The sequence below is a fragment of the Chrysemys picta genome, chromosome 8, assembly GCF_011386835.1.
Source record: "Chrysemys picta bellii isolate R12L10 chromosome 8, ASM1138683v2, whole genome shotgun sequence".
NCBI lineage: Eukaryota > Metazoa > Chordata > Testudines > Emydidae > Chrysemys > Chrysemys picta.
The window spans coordinates 54,713-69,263 of NC_088798.1; the positions used below are offsets into that span (position 1 = coordinate 54,713).

Sequence of the window (14,551 nt, forward strand, 5' to 3'; positions counted from 1 at the left end):
TCATGGCAGAACTAATTATTATCTAGACCATCCCTGACAGGTGTTTGTCTAATCTGCTCTCAAAAATCTCCAATGATGGAGATTCCACAACCTCCCTAGGCAATTTATTCCAGTGCTTAACCACCCTGACAGTCAGGAAGTTTTTCCTAATGTCCAACTTAAACCGCCCTTGCTGCAATTTAAGACCATTGCTTCTTGTCCTGTCCTCAGAGGTTAATGAGAACAGTTTACCACTCTCCTGCTTGTAACAACCTTTTATGTACTTGAAAAAACTTGTTATCTTGTCCCCCTCCTCAGTCTTCTCTTCTCCAGACTAAATAAACCCAATTTTTTCAGTCTTCCCTCATAGGTCATGTTTTCTAGACGTTTAATCATTTTTGTTGCTCTTCTCTGGATTTTCTCCAAATCTTTCCTGAAATGTGGCACCCAGAACCAGACACAATACTCCAGTTGAAGCCTGACCAGTGAGGAGTTGAGCAGAAGAATTACTTCTCATGTCTTGCTTACAACACTCTCGCTAATACATCCCAGAATTATGTTTGCTTTTTTTACAACAGTGTTACACTGCTCACTCATATTTAGCTTCTGATCTACTAGGACCCCTAGATTCCTTTCTGCAGTATTCCTTCCAAGGCAGTCATTTCCCATTTTGTGTATGTGCAACTGATTGTTCCTTCCTAAGTAGAGTACTTTGTTATGCCTAACAATTTGTTCCATCTTGTATTTAGCTGTGGCACTTTGATTACCTTTCACAGACCTGAAGAAGAGCTCTGTGGCACTTGAAAGCTTGTCTCTTTCTCCAATAAAAATTGGTTCAATAAAAGATATTACTGTGATGGGTTTCCCCCCAGGGTGCCACCTGGAACTGGGGTACCACTGAACCCCCCTGACCCACCAGCCTGGGCTCTCTTTACACTATACTGCTGTGACCAGCCTGCCAAGCCCTCTCCCAGGCTCCAGCCTGCACAAATACAGGTAGGGACACACCCAGCTGCAGTTACATACAGATGCTGTGATCAGCTCTGCATGGGGAGGCACAGCTAGGGCACCTCCCAGTTCCTAAGGCATGCACTTAGTCTCTGAAGTGTAAACCCAAAATGATATCATCTTGCACTGCACAGAGAACAGTACAGCATAAGCTCATGAAATTCTCCCCTATCCCTCAGTGTGGAGAGAAAATATACAACAGCTTTCAGTCCCAAGTTATGATTTCCACACACACTGGTTTTAGACAAAACAAAAAGGTTTATTAACTACAAAAATACTTTATTGATTATAAGGGATAGCAAACAGATCAAAGAAGATTACTAGCAAATAAATAAAACACGCAAACTAAGCTTGATATGCTACAGTAAAAGCTGGTTTATCCGGCATGTTGGGGGAATCGGGTGCCGGTAAGTGAAAAATACCGGTTAACTAAGAGGTAGGGAGTTTGGGTGCGGGAGGGGGTGTGAGGCCGGGGGTTGGGTCACGGGAGGAGGTGCAGGGCGCAGGCTCTGGGAGGGAGTTAGGGTGCAGGAAGGGGCTCAGGGCAGCAGGTTGGGGCACAGGAGGGGGTGTGAGGTACCAGATCCGGGGGGTGCTCACCTTGGGTGGCTCCCTGCAAGCAGTGACCTGTCCCGGCTGCTCCAAGGTGGAGGCATGGCAGGCGGCTCTGTGTGCTTCTCTGCCTGCAGGCGCCGCTTCCTGCAGCTCCCATGGGCCGCGGTTTCCAGCCAATGGGAGCTGCAGAGCTGGCACTCGGGGTTGGGTGGGGGAGGTGCGGAGCTGCCTGCTGCACCTCCACCTAGAAGCAGCCAGGACAGGTCACCGCTTGCGGGGAGTCACCCGAGGTGAGTGCCCCCCAGATCCGGCACCCTGCACCCCCTCCTGCGTCCCAACCCACTGCCTCGAGCCCCCTCCGGCACCCAAACTCCCTCCCAGAGCCCACGGTCTGCACCTCCTCCAGCACCCCAACCCCCAGCCTCACACCCCCTCCCACATCTAAACTCCCTCCCTCTTAGTTAACTGGCATTTTTCACTTACCGGCACCCAAGTCCCCCAACATGCCAGATTATAGTCCGGTTGGTGCTGGTTTAACTGGAATTTCAACAAAGATCAGAAATGCTGGTTTATAGAGCTTGCCGATTGATGAAGTGCCAGATAAAACAGCTTTTACTGTACATATATCGGATATGAATAGCAAATTTTTACCCTAAATGGTGATGCAAGCAGGCTTCAGACTCTTAAGGAGCAAGCTGCACTAATTTACAGCTTGGAATCCCCAAGGGTTTCTTTCACAGGCTAAAAATCCCTTTAGCCTGGGTCCAGCACTTCCCCCCAGTTCAGTCTTTGTTCATCAGGTGTTTCCAGGAGTCTCATTGGGCGGGGAGTCAGTGAAGAACTACGATGATGTCACTCTCCTGCCTTATGCAGCTTTAGCATATGGCGGAAACCCTTTGTTTCAAAGCTTGGTTCCCACACCAGTCAGTGGAAAAACACTGGTATCCCAAGATGGAGTCCCGTACCAGGTGACCTGGTCACATGTGCCTGTAGTGTCATAGCAGCCATGAGTCAGAGGCTGTTTGTAGCATCCTCAGGGAAGACAAACTGTGTTTTGTCTCCAGCATTCTTAACACCTCATTAACACTCAGCAGTGTTGTCCTTGGTCAGTGGAGACTCAAAGTTCAGAGGTGCTGTCACATGAGTTCACCTCCCAGGTGGGGGGCAAGAAGGCATCTTGTTCATTCCTCCAGCTGCTCACTGTTCGCTTTGGCCACTGTTTGTTGTACCACCATTCACTCCATCACTCTGTTGCCAATGGCCCTGTGCTGTCACCTTCTGCTGCCACCTGCCACTGTGACTGCTGTGAGTTGGTCTCTTCAGGTTCCAACCGGCTCTCAGTGATTTCAGCTGAGCTCTCAGTGTGGGAACCTCGCTGCTAGTGCAGACTGGGCCATCTCTGCCACAGAAACACTGTCCCACAGCAGGTCTCAGCACTTAGACCTGATTATCAGTGATTTCAGCTGTAGCAGTCACTTAACAAAACAAAAGGCTATCTATGGAGCCTAATCAGCTCTATCTTTAAACAGTGGAGAGGGGCAGGTCAAATAGTACTTGTGACTCAGGCAGACCATCAAGCAAAACACCTGGTCCCCACCCTCTCTTGTGATGCTCTCAATCAGCACAGGCTAAGTACAGTTCTAAATTTTATTAGAGAATATTTAAAAAAAAAAATAAACGATACAGAAAATTTGAAGCGTTAGTTATTGGTCATTGGGGGTAACATACAGAGTATGGGGGTATGTTGGTGTTTTGGGGCTGGGCAGCACACATAGTATATACACACTGCAATGTCCCCAATGAGGGGTGGGTAACCGGTGGGCGGGATCAGGAGACAGTCGATAAACGGTGAGGGTCTATCACCCATACGGGAGGTAGAGACAGTCATGGGTATAAGTAAGCGGGCTGGGTAATGGGGATGGGGTGACCCTCACGTGGCGGGATTCAGCTAGGTTTGGTGGGTTTAGGGCTCAGGGGATAGGGTCCAGCAGGGGGTGTGTCCCTTTACTCATACCATAAGAATAACAACATTTCCTCTCTTCCCCCCCCCCCCCCGCCACCCCTGCACATTCAAGTGATTTGTAACCCAACCCCAGCCAAAATCTATCACTTGGGCAACACAGATCTTGTTTCTTGGATGCCTAGGTAGATTAGGTGTAAATGTAAATACAATCTGGTCCTGAAGCCTTTCCCCCCAGCCCATCGCTAGCTGTCAGGGAGAGCTCAATTAGGCTTTGCTTACAAATCATCATTTGAAATTATTAGGTTGGCCAACATCACCGAAATGAATGCACTGACATTGTCATAAAAAACAACAGCTGTATAAGGAAGCTAGTCTATGTTCATACTTTTTCAGATACACGTATTTTAATCATACACTTTATATGCTTTTAAAGTGTTGTGGCAAAGTACCTTCTTCTCCTCAGCAGGCTCAGTCCTTTTTAGCCTTGGAGACTCAGGCTTGGGCAAAGCAAATCCTCATAGGTAGCACAGGGTCTGGCTATTCCTTCCCTCAGTCAGTCCCTTGTGCTTGTTTTTCTTCCCTTCTGGGGACAGAGTGCAGCCTTCCTTGCTGGAAAGGTTCAGAGCCTTGCTGCACCTAGCTTACTGGTAGCTTCCCTGCTTCTCTCACTCTCTTTCCCCTCCCCCCAGGGAGGGTTTAAAAAGGTCTCAAGCAGTTGGAGCCAGCTAAACCTAATTAGTTCCCTGGTAACCCTTTTCCAGCTGCACCTTATTTCCCATGGTTATCTCTCCTCAGTGGATTGGGAGAGGCCTTTTAACGCCCTGGGACTAATGACTACCCTCACCCCCCTTTGTAGCTGTTTGTCCTAATGCAGTGTTGGGATGCATCAGGTGAGGTATTTCCAGTAAAGATAAGGAGGTGTTAGTACCATTATACAAGGCACTGGTGAGACCTCATCTGGAATATCGTGTGCAGTTCTGGTCTCCCATGTTTAAGAAGGATGAATTCAAACTGGAACAGGTTCAGAGAAGGGCTACTAGGATGATCCGAGGAATGAAAAACCTGTCTTATGAAAGGAGACTCAAAGAGCTTGGCTTGTTTAGCCTAACCAAAAGAAGGCTGAGGGGAGATATGATTGCTCTTTATAAATATATCAGAGGGATAAATATTGGGGAGGGAGAGGAATTATTCAAGCTTAGTACCAATGTGGACACAAGAACAAATGGATATAAACTGGACATTAGGAAGTTTAGACTTGAAATTAGACGAAGGTTTCTAACCATCAGAGGAGTGAAGTTCTGGAACAGCCTTCCAAGGGGAGTAGTGGGGGCAAAAGACATATCTGGCTTCAAGACTAAGCTTGATAAGTTTATGGAGGGGATGGTATGATGGGATAGCCTAATTTTGGCAATTAATTGATCTTTGATTATTAGCAGGTAAATATGTCCAATGGTCTGTGATGGGATGTTTGATGGGGTGGGATCTGAGTTACTACAGAGAATTCTTTCCTGGGTGCTGGCTGGTGAGTCTTGCCCACATGCTCAGGGTTTAACTGATCGCCATATTTGGGGTCGGGAAGGAATTTTCCTCCAGGGCAGATAGGCAGAGGCCCTGGAGGTTTTTTGCCTTCCCCTGCAGCGTGGGGCACTGGTCACTTGCTGGAGGATTCTCTGCACCTTGAGGTCTTTAAACCATGATTTGAGGACTTCAATAACTCAGGCATAGGTTATGGATTTGTTACAGGAGTGGGTGGGTGAGATTCTGTGGCCTGCATTGTGCAGGAGGTCAAACTAGATGATCATAATGGTCCCTTCTGACCTTAAAGTCTATGAGTCCTGGGTTTGCCACAGAGTGTATTAATGTTTCAATTTCAATTCAAATTTCCAAACAATTACTAAATTGGCAACACTGCATGTAACTAGTTCTTAACACCGGGGGGGGGGGGGGTGTTGGGGAAATTCTGAGGGGGGTGTACACACACACACACCCCCGGATGGGTGTAGGGAAATTCCTGTTGCCAGGTGAAACTCATTTTCTGTTTAAGCCTTTCTGATTTTATCTCTACGTGCTTGTAGTACTGTTTAAAACAGGACTACATTAACGCACACTAGAAAACTTTAGTGTGTGCTGGTAGAGTCCACATGGGCCAGTTAATGCACGACTCCCCAGTGCTCACTAAAGTTTACACCTCACTAGTGCAGACTAATGAACCTTGTAGACAACCTCTAACAATGGATGGGCAAAAGTTAAGGTTTATTATGGGACCTAGTTGAAACCTTAACTAAGGAGAGGGTATTGTGTCTCTAAAATAAATTACTGTCCAGAAGTATATTTGTCTCCAAAGGAGGAAAAATACCTTGTAAAATGCATGCTGACCAAATTACTAAAAAAAATTCCTTAAAGAAATCATAATGTATGTAAAAATTATCAGGGTGAAATCCTGACCCCATCGGAGTTAATGAGAGTTTTACTCTAAGTCAAAGATAAAATGGAAAACTTTTATACAATACAAAATGATAAACAATAACACAAATAAAAACATGAAAGATGAAAATAACAGTATATAGGAAAGAAAACAATGTTACAAGATGCTAGATATGTGTATCTAAGGTTATAGAAAAAATGTGATGAACTAGTGTATTTGAGAAATTAGTATGTGATTGTGTAGTCAAAGTCTGTAACTTAGGTTATGTCTACACTTGCGAGCATTCATAGGTAGTTGTCGATGTACTACTAGTGCATGGACCGCGTGTCCACATATGCTGTTCTCGGCATGGGTGCACATGTATACCCTCGTCCACACTTCCCCTTGTGGGTTTGCCATGTTAGTGCTGCCATTTCAGGGACAATATCCCAGAGTATTGTGCATAACAGGAGACACTCTACGAATTCCCTTGCTGTGTATTGCTGGAACTGTCTCCTGCCTTCAAACATTTTGTGATGGCAGGTCCCACTCACCTCTCCCTTCTGCTGGAAAACCAGGAGCAAGTCCTGGCTGATGTGGTTCTTCTGCTGCTACTTGTCATGGGAAAAATGTTCATGAGGTGCAGTACCAAATTCACTAGATACTTGATGGAATCAGGCCAGAGCTTTCTGACACACCGAAGATGGCTGACCAAGAAGGTGAGTGATAATTCACGGTAGTCCCATAGAACAAATATTGTCACTGACAGTAGTGCCACAGTATGCCCAATTTCCAATCCAGGAGAATCAGTGTGGTGGGAGCACATTGTTTTGAAAACTTTGGATAATGACTACTGGCTTCAAAACTTCCAAATGAGGATCCAGGCCTTCATGGACCTGTGCAAGGAGCTTACACCCACTCTCCAGTGCTGGACCACTTGTTTTCAGAAACCCATATGTATGCAGAAACGATTGGCTATTGCCTTTGGAAGCTAGCAACATCTGACAGCTATCAGTTGCAAACCAGGATGAGGTTGGGGAGTCCACTCTTGGGGTGATGGTTATACAGGTTTGCCAGGCAATCAGTACTGTCATCTATCCACAGGTTGTTGCCATAAGCCATGTAGCAGAAATTATAGCTGGTTTTCTCAAAAAAGAGCAGCAACCAAGGTAGCAGGCAGGTCCTGAATGCATTCCACTGCCAGTTGAATGAGTGATTGTATTAGGGAATGAGCCAATTCTTTTTGGGCATACTCCCATTCCCCATGGCATGCATCCTGCTCCAGGAACTGGTTCATCAGTGCCTCCTGCCTAAGAACCTAATCCTTCTGTGCCTTGAGGAACTCAAATTGTGCTTGGTTCTTTCTGTCCATGGCCATAAGCAAGTCCTTCTCTGTCTGCCTCTGCTGTCTCTGGAGTGCTGCTTCTGCCCTCCTTGTAGAATGGTTTCCTTCTTTGCAGCAGAAGATCCTGCCAATTCAAACACAAGGGTACCATTATACTACCCTTTTCCTTTGAAGGAAGGTAAAAAATCCCCACACATAACATAGCTGTGCTGCCGATGGCCACAATATTGATAATTTTAACATTTCAGAAAATGCGACTTCTGATGCCTTCTTCGTTGTCAGGCAACTTTTGCAGCCCCCGAGGAAGGAGCAGAGGTTAATAATGGTAAAATACCTGTAGTAATGTTTTTAAAAAATTATAATGCTTGCACTGTATTAAGGGGCCAGTATGGTTATGGTTTCAGGGGCTAGGTTACCAGTTACCAATTTATTTCTTAAAGGTGGCCCATCATTTGGAGAACATAGCCATTTTCAAGGTACTAGAATGGAAAAGAGGGTTGGCTTTCCAGTCCTGTTGGGGAGAGCTGGCAGTCCATCCCAGAGAGATATTTCTGGTAATGGTCACCCCTCTACATATTGCTGAATGAAGGTGGACTAAGCATATTTGCACTGCTGTTGAACCTGAAGAACCAGTTTGAATTTCTGCTACACCAAAAAATTGCTGAAATATGCTTACAGGACTGGGATGCAATTCAAGAGGAAATTTATTGTATTCTAAGCTAGCAGATGGAGTTCTCATGGAAAAGGAAAAGCAAACCACTAAGAATCCCCACCACCCCCTAACCTTCCCCACCCTGCATTGCCAGAAAGTCTGGCCCCTGTGTCCAGCCAAGAGCAGGGGGAGGGACAGGGAAAGAAAGAGTCACACCGAAACTTTATTTTGTTCCCTGAACTTTCCAGTAAACATGGAAAGCCACTCTCCAGTGCAAAGGGGCATGGCCCTGTGTTTGTGCAACCACCAAAGCTGATCCTCGATCCACCCCCATTTCTTCCAGCTTCTGCGGCATGGCTCAAAGCAGAGAGTATCCAGGCACCAGGAACTGCAAATGGTAAAAGACATTTCTAATGTTCACATGGAGAAAGGACTGCTGTGATGTTCCTCAGACAACCAAAGGGTTCATTTACCTAACCAATTCACCCCTTCCCACACCAGCCTTCTGCACATTTCCCTTTGTAAAGGGACAGGAAGGCAAGGGGAAGGGGAGGGTGGGTTGCTGTTTTTTTAATTTTTGAATAAGCATACATTTTCTACAACTGTCCTATCCCAATGGGCTCTTTCCAAACCCAGATCTTTCCTCCCTTTCACCTGGTCCACGTGGCTCAGGACTATCGCTGACAGCATGCTGGCTGAGAAATGCACAGACACGGAGGCATAATGACAGTTTATTAATAATCTTTGGTATAGCTTCAGCTAAATTTGTAGGAGTGGTTAATGGAATTTCAATAAAATCATTGCTTTATTGCCCTGTCTTGCTTTCAGGGTGGCGCACTGTGGGGACTGGGTTTCAGATATATAGCACCAGACCAAGAGGAGATATTGGCAGGGAGGGTGAGGGTCCATTGTAAAACTTACCAGCCTTGGATTCTGATTCCTCCTGCAGCTTGGGGTCCTCCTTTGGCTCTTTGGCTTGGGGAATGGGGTTTGCTCTACTGGCTCTGCTAGAGAAAGGTTTAAAATCACTTGATCCTCTTCTTCTGGGTCTCCTAGGCTTCCTCTGGCACTTGCTCTGAGGTCCCTGCTGCCTCCTCACCCTGGGAGTTGTGAGCCATTTCAGGCTCTGTACTAGGAGCCCTGGAGAGTATCTGGTCCAACATGGATGTGCACAAGGGTCCCTCCTCGAGTGACTGTTCGAGTCCTTCACCTTCTAGTACAGGAGCCTCAGGAATGGAGTCTAGTAAATACTCACCTCCTCCAGCCTCCGTGAAATTTTCCGGTACAGGGGAATCTTCTAGCTGCTCCAGATGAAGTTGTGGAGTATGTTATACTCCGACCACACTTTGATGAGCACCTGGATGTGCTTGGTGGACCAGGCAGCTGCTCTGGGAACATGGTCTATGTTAACAGAGGGCCCCGAACCTTTATACATTGAGTAAGGGTTAGGCAGGAAAGGCTTCAATGCATTAGGGGAATGGGCCTGGAGGACTACTGAAACTTGGGACCTGTAACACATCCCTTACACTCATCCACACTGTAGTGTAGCAGGAATATGGGACCATGCCACTGAGGAGGCATATGCATACCCACACCCTTCATGTGTGCTAGCTTTCTCACACATGATTCAAGAGTTCAGATGTGGATAACGGAGGGGTTATGGCACAACAGTGCACATGTAGGTATGTAAGTCGCAAGTGTAGACATAGCCTCCATGTATATGTGTAATACACACACCTCCTATGTGTAGTGTTCTGTCCCATCTAGTGGCACCGAGACCACTTATAATGAGTCTGCTCTACAGCCTTAGCTAATAGCCATATGGCTTTTAGCTCATGCAGTAGAGGCTCATGCATTTAACTCTGAAGTTCCCAGGTTTGATCCCACCCGCAAACAACTGGGGTCTGTCGGTGTTACATACACACAAGAAGCAGAATTTGCATGGGCAACCTTAACTCTGACATTTCCTGATTTTTGAATGTTTATCTATGAAATCTTAGCACTCCAATATATTTTTTGGCGTTTAATTATGCACATTTGACTTCCTGCACAACATCATCTTCCTTCCCACTTGGGTTAATAGAGTCTCTCTCTCTCTCTCTCTCTCTGCTTGACAGGATCTGAGAAGAGTCAGGGGATGTTAGCATTGGCCATGAGTCCAAATCGACGCTACCTGGCCATCTCTGAGATAGTGCAAGAGAAACCCACTATCACAATTTATGAATTGTCATCTGTCCCATGTAAAAAGCGGAAAGTACTTAGTGTCTTTGACTTCCCTGTTCAGGAATTTGTCAGCCTAGCCTTTTCTCCTGATTCTAAGTATCTGGTGGCCCAGACCGGACCACCCGAGTCAAACCTTGCCTATTGGATGTGGGAGAAGCAGAGAATGATGGCAATTGTCAAAGCCGACATCCAGAACAACCCTGTCTATCAGGTAACATTGGAGAAACTGCCTGGGCAGAGAAAAAATGCTGTCCTATAACTGGAACCCCCTTTTCTGGTAACCTCTGTTAGAGTACATAAGCATAACAAAATCACTGTCCTGTAAAAGAAACCATTTCTTCCAGTTGTCCCTGTATAAGCACACCAACACTACATTCACCTAACTGGGTGACATCCTGGGACAGATGAGAATAGAAACATTCTACACCAGATAATGTATAGTTTACATAAGCCAACTTTTTCTACGATAATTGAGGTTAGGCAACAACTTCTCCTCCTAAAAATGTCTCTATAATTTGTTTTTTAAAATTTTGTAAATAATAAAGTAATAAAGCATTTGTCAGAACAGTAGGCGAACCACTCAGACTATGTCAAAGAGGGGTAAAAACCCAAAAGGAAAAAAATAACTAGAGACAAAAGCCTCAAATAATCATCTGGTATGTCCCACATGTAAGCCTCCAAGCAAGGGGAAAAACTAACATAAAATCCCATAAAATAGTGATATTCTATATTTAGGAAAGATAAAATGGACAGAAGGGGGTGGTGGCACTCTACATCAAAGAGCCAATTACCTGCTTTAGAGTTATTGATATTTCAGAAGAACAGGACCTGGAAGGCTTATGGATAAATGTTCTAACATATTAAATCACAAGATGGGATATGGTGGGGATTCCTTATAGAGACCACATCAGACAAGGGACCAGGATAAGCAGCTCCTTAAACATTTATCTATAATGTTAGAAAGAAAAAATGCATTGTCATGGGGAATTTCATGCTGGAGGACATGCTGGAGGTCTCGTTTTACCTCTAGTAAAACATTCTTGGAGTTCTAAAAATAATAGATGCTGGCTTTCTAACACAAAAAGTAATTTTATATTAGATCTCATTCTGATGGATAAAGATGAACTAATCACTGACATAAAAATTGATGGTTGCTTGGGTGCAGGTGATTACTATCTAATTTCATTGGTTATGTGAAAACAATTCAATCCTAGCCAGCGATATAGATATACTTAGTGCTTTAAAATTGCCAATTTCTCAAACCTGAAAGCAACCATGAGCAAAACTGGGTGGAAGGGAAAAATGTGAATGATAATTGGGAGGTTTAAAATATGCTATATAAGATTCCCGCATATCCTCATACTACAATAATGAAATAAGTTTTAAAAAGAGGATAAGGGAAAACAGCAATGAAATATAAATTTACATATAATATATAACTGATGGGAAAATGGAGCAGTTTAGAACAATGAGTACAAATTTGAAATTAGGAAATGCAGACAATTGATAAGGAAAGCTAAAGAGATCAGCTAAGCTAAATCTTATATCTAATACTAGACAATGATAGTGAAATTGTCAGTCATGATGCAGAACAAGGAGAAGTATTCAATTAATATTTGTTATGTATTTGGAAAGAAGCAGGATGATGTATTCATATCTTACAGCAGTGGCACCTGAACCAGAGGGCGGGGCAGAGGGGCCATAGCCCTCACACTTTTTGAAACTGCTTAAATGTTGATAGAGATAGTTATAGGGTATTGTCCTGATTAGCAAAAAGTAGTACCAAATTTAGTGTAAAGGTGTATTTAGTTGCAAAGCAACATGGTTTAATGGTTATCAACCAATGAGAATCAATAAAAAGTACAAATTCAACACAAGATTAAAATTAATTATTTAAATCAGTTTCCTGAACCATAATAGGGTTCAAAAAGACCATAACAGGATTCAAAAAAGAACTAGATACATTCATGGAGGATAGGTCCATCAATGGCTATTAGCCAGGATGGGCATGAATGGTGTCCTTAGCCTCTGTTTGCCAGAAGCTGGGAATGAACGACAGGGGATGGATCACTTGATGATCAAAAGAAGACCTTGATGGGGCAGATTACACCACATCTACTTATTGTGGGGTTCTGGATTTGCCTCTGAGTCATCTGGTGTTGGTCACTGTCTGAGATAGGAGAGGATACTGAAGTAGATGAGCCATGTATGTTCCTGTGTGGAGAACAGATGAACTGTCTAGTTCAGGGGTGGGCAAACTACGGCCTGTGGGCTGATTCCAGTCTGTCCGACATTTTTATCCAGCCCTCGAGCTCCCGCCGAGGAGCGGGGTTGGGAGCTTGCCCCGCTCCGCCTGCCTGCCCGGCGCTCCCCAGCCCCTGACTCACAATTCCCTTGATGACAGGTTTCAGAGTAGCAGCCGTGTTAGTCTGTATCCGCAAAAAGAACAGGAGTACTTGTGGCACCTCAGAGACTAACAAATTTATTAGAGCATAAGCTTTCGTGGGCTACTGCCCACTTCTTCGGATGCATATAAAGTGGAACATATATTAAGGAGATATATATACACACATACAGAGAGCATGAACAGGTGGGAGTTGAATTCCCTTGATGAGCACCATCTTCTGGCATGCAGAGCCACACTGTGCAGGTGTGACTTCACCACACTGTTTCCGGGATTGGAACCCACCCCTACGTGGCAGCCCCGTGCCCCCATGTGGCAGCGTGCCAAATCCCCTCCTGGTCTCCTATGGCCCCACCCTCAAGAGCCTTGAAACTGCCCAGGGGCCGCACCCATCCCACCTAGGGTGCCTCCACCCGTGACAGTGCCGCGTATGGCCGCCTTGGTGTCACTGCCAGCAGGGCCCCTAGGAGTCCCCGGTACCACCCCTGTAGAGCCCCCCCATGCCGCACCCCAAGAGTTCCCTCTCTCCTCACCTCAGTAACATCACTTATAGAGCCCCCCCATGATACACCCCATAGAGTCCCCCTCCCTCACCAGGCATTCATGGCCTGCCATACAATTTCCATACACAGATGCATCCCTCAGGCCAAAAAGTTTGCCCACCCCAATCTGGTTGCATATGAAAGGATTTTGAAAAGTAAATGCAATACAAATATTTTTAAAAATTCAGAAACAAGAAAATGGAACTAATGTGATTGTTACACCACAACACAAAGTAATATTAGGATTTTATTTTGCATAAATTTCATCCTTACCTTACCTGCAGCCTGTTTTTTTGTTATTTTCTCTCCATCTGTTTTTGCTGATTTGGGCCTCAGTCTTGCAGTTTGATCCATGATGGATCCTGCCAGGTTTTAATTGGCATTAGAATCATGCATACCTACGGTGCTGTTAATAAAAATAATAATAATAAAAAAATAAATTTTGCGAGGGTGTTCAAGAAAAATATGTTTAAGAATTACCCTGAAATCTGTAATACTTACAAAAAGCTAACAAAAATCAACTTGCAAATATGGAATCATATTGCTTATCCTAAACTCTTTAGCAAGCTTGTGTAAAACATGAAATATCAGGGAGCATGGGAACTCTGTGACTCAAGAGCAGCAAGAGTTGACTGAAAACTCTTTGCTCTATGTCACAGGTGAGCTGGCCCTTTCATGGGCTTAGCACTCTGCCTCTTCAGTGTCAAGTTTAATTCACCTTCCCAGGTGAAGGGAATGTCAGCAGGGGTAATGTGATGGGAGTATGTGATTAGAAATCAGACCTGCTGGGAAATATAAGGGCAGCCTGAGTTCAGTCAGAAAGAGTGGCTGGCTGGCTGGCTAGCTGACTGGCTGGCAGGCAGGCAGGCAGCAGGTGATAACTCTTTAGGGTTCCTAAGTAGAAGGCCTGAGAGAGATCAAATTTTTTACAGGGACAATCCTGCACCAAGGATTGTGAGCCAGCTACAAAGATTGGGGGAAAGATTTGTGTTTTGAACTTTGTTAGTAAACTAGACACTTGGAGAGGGGAGGGTTATTGAGAGAGACAACTGCAATGTAAAGTCTGATTAACTGGGGAAGAAGGAGAAACTGAGGGTTAGGGTTCAGTGCAGGAGCCTAAGCCATTCTGGGTAAACCCTGCTATGAGCATTCCACAAAGGAATATCTCTTTCTGCTCCTCCACCTTTCAGCAGGATTAACAATAACTATGCAAATTAAAGAGCTACATTGTGTAGGAATAGCACTTCCTGGGACACACTGTCAATTAATAATCTCTCCATTCAGGGTTTCCAAGAAGCACACTACCCCACAGTTTTGCTGAGTAGTATATTTAATATACCAAATGGTAAATTGCTTTTCTCATCCTTACAGTTCCCTGTCTATTCTCTTCTTTGAGGAGAGATACCTCTGTGTCCTTTAAATCCCCCTCCTTTCTGTTAGCTTTCCAGTGCTGGTCACCTCTTTCTGCCCTCTGAG

General features: G+C 44.9%; 1 protein-coding gene across 8 annotated transcripts in view; it reads left to right on the forward strand.

Moving 5' to 3' along the window:
- Positions 1-14,551, forward strand: part of CFAP57 (cilia and flagella associated protein 57) — a 123,232-nt gene that overhangs the window by 2,511 nt on the left and 106,170 nt on the right. For 7 of the 8 annotated variants that reach the window (XR_006173197.2, XM_042845257.2, XM_008166679.4 and 4 more), the window contains exon 3: positions 10,024-10,340. Coding sequence is in view for 7 of the 8 variants with exons in the window: in XM_042845257.2 (XP_042701191.1) it covers positions 10,024-10,340 (317 nt within the window). In the remaining variant the exon portion in view is untranslated. Of the gene's footprint in view, positions 1-10,023; positions 10,341-14,020; positions 14,421-14,551 lie in introns of those variants that run through there. The other variant, XM_065553649.1, reaches the window with a different exon arrangement.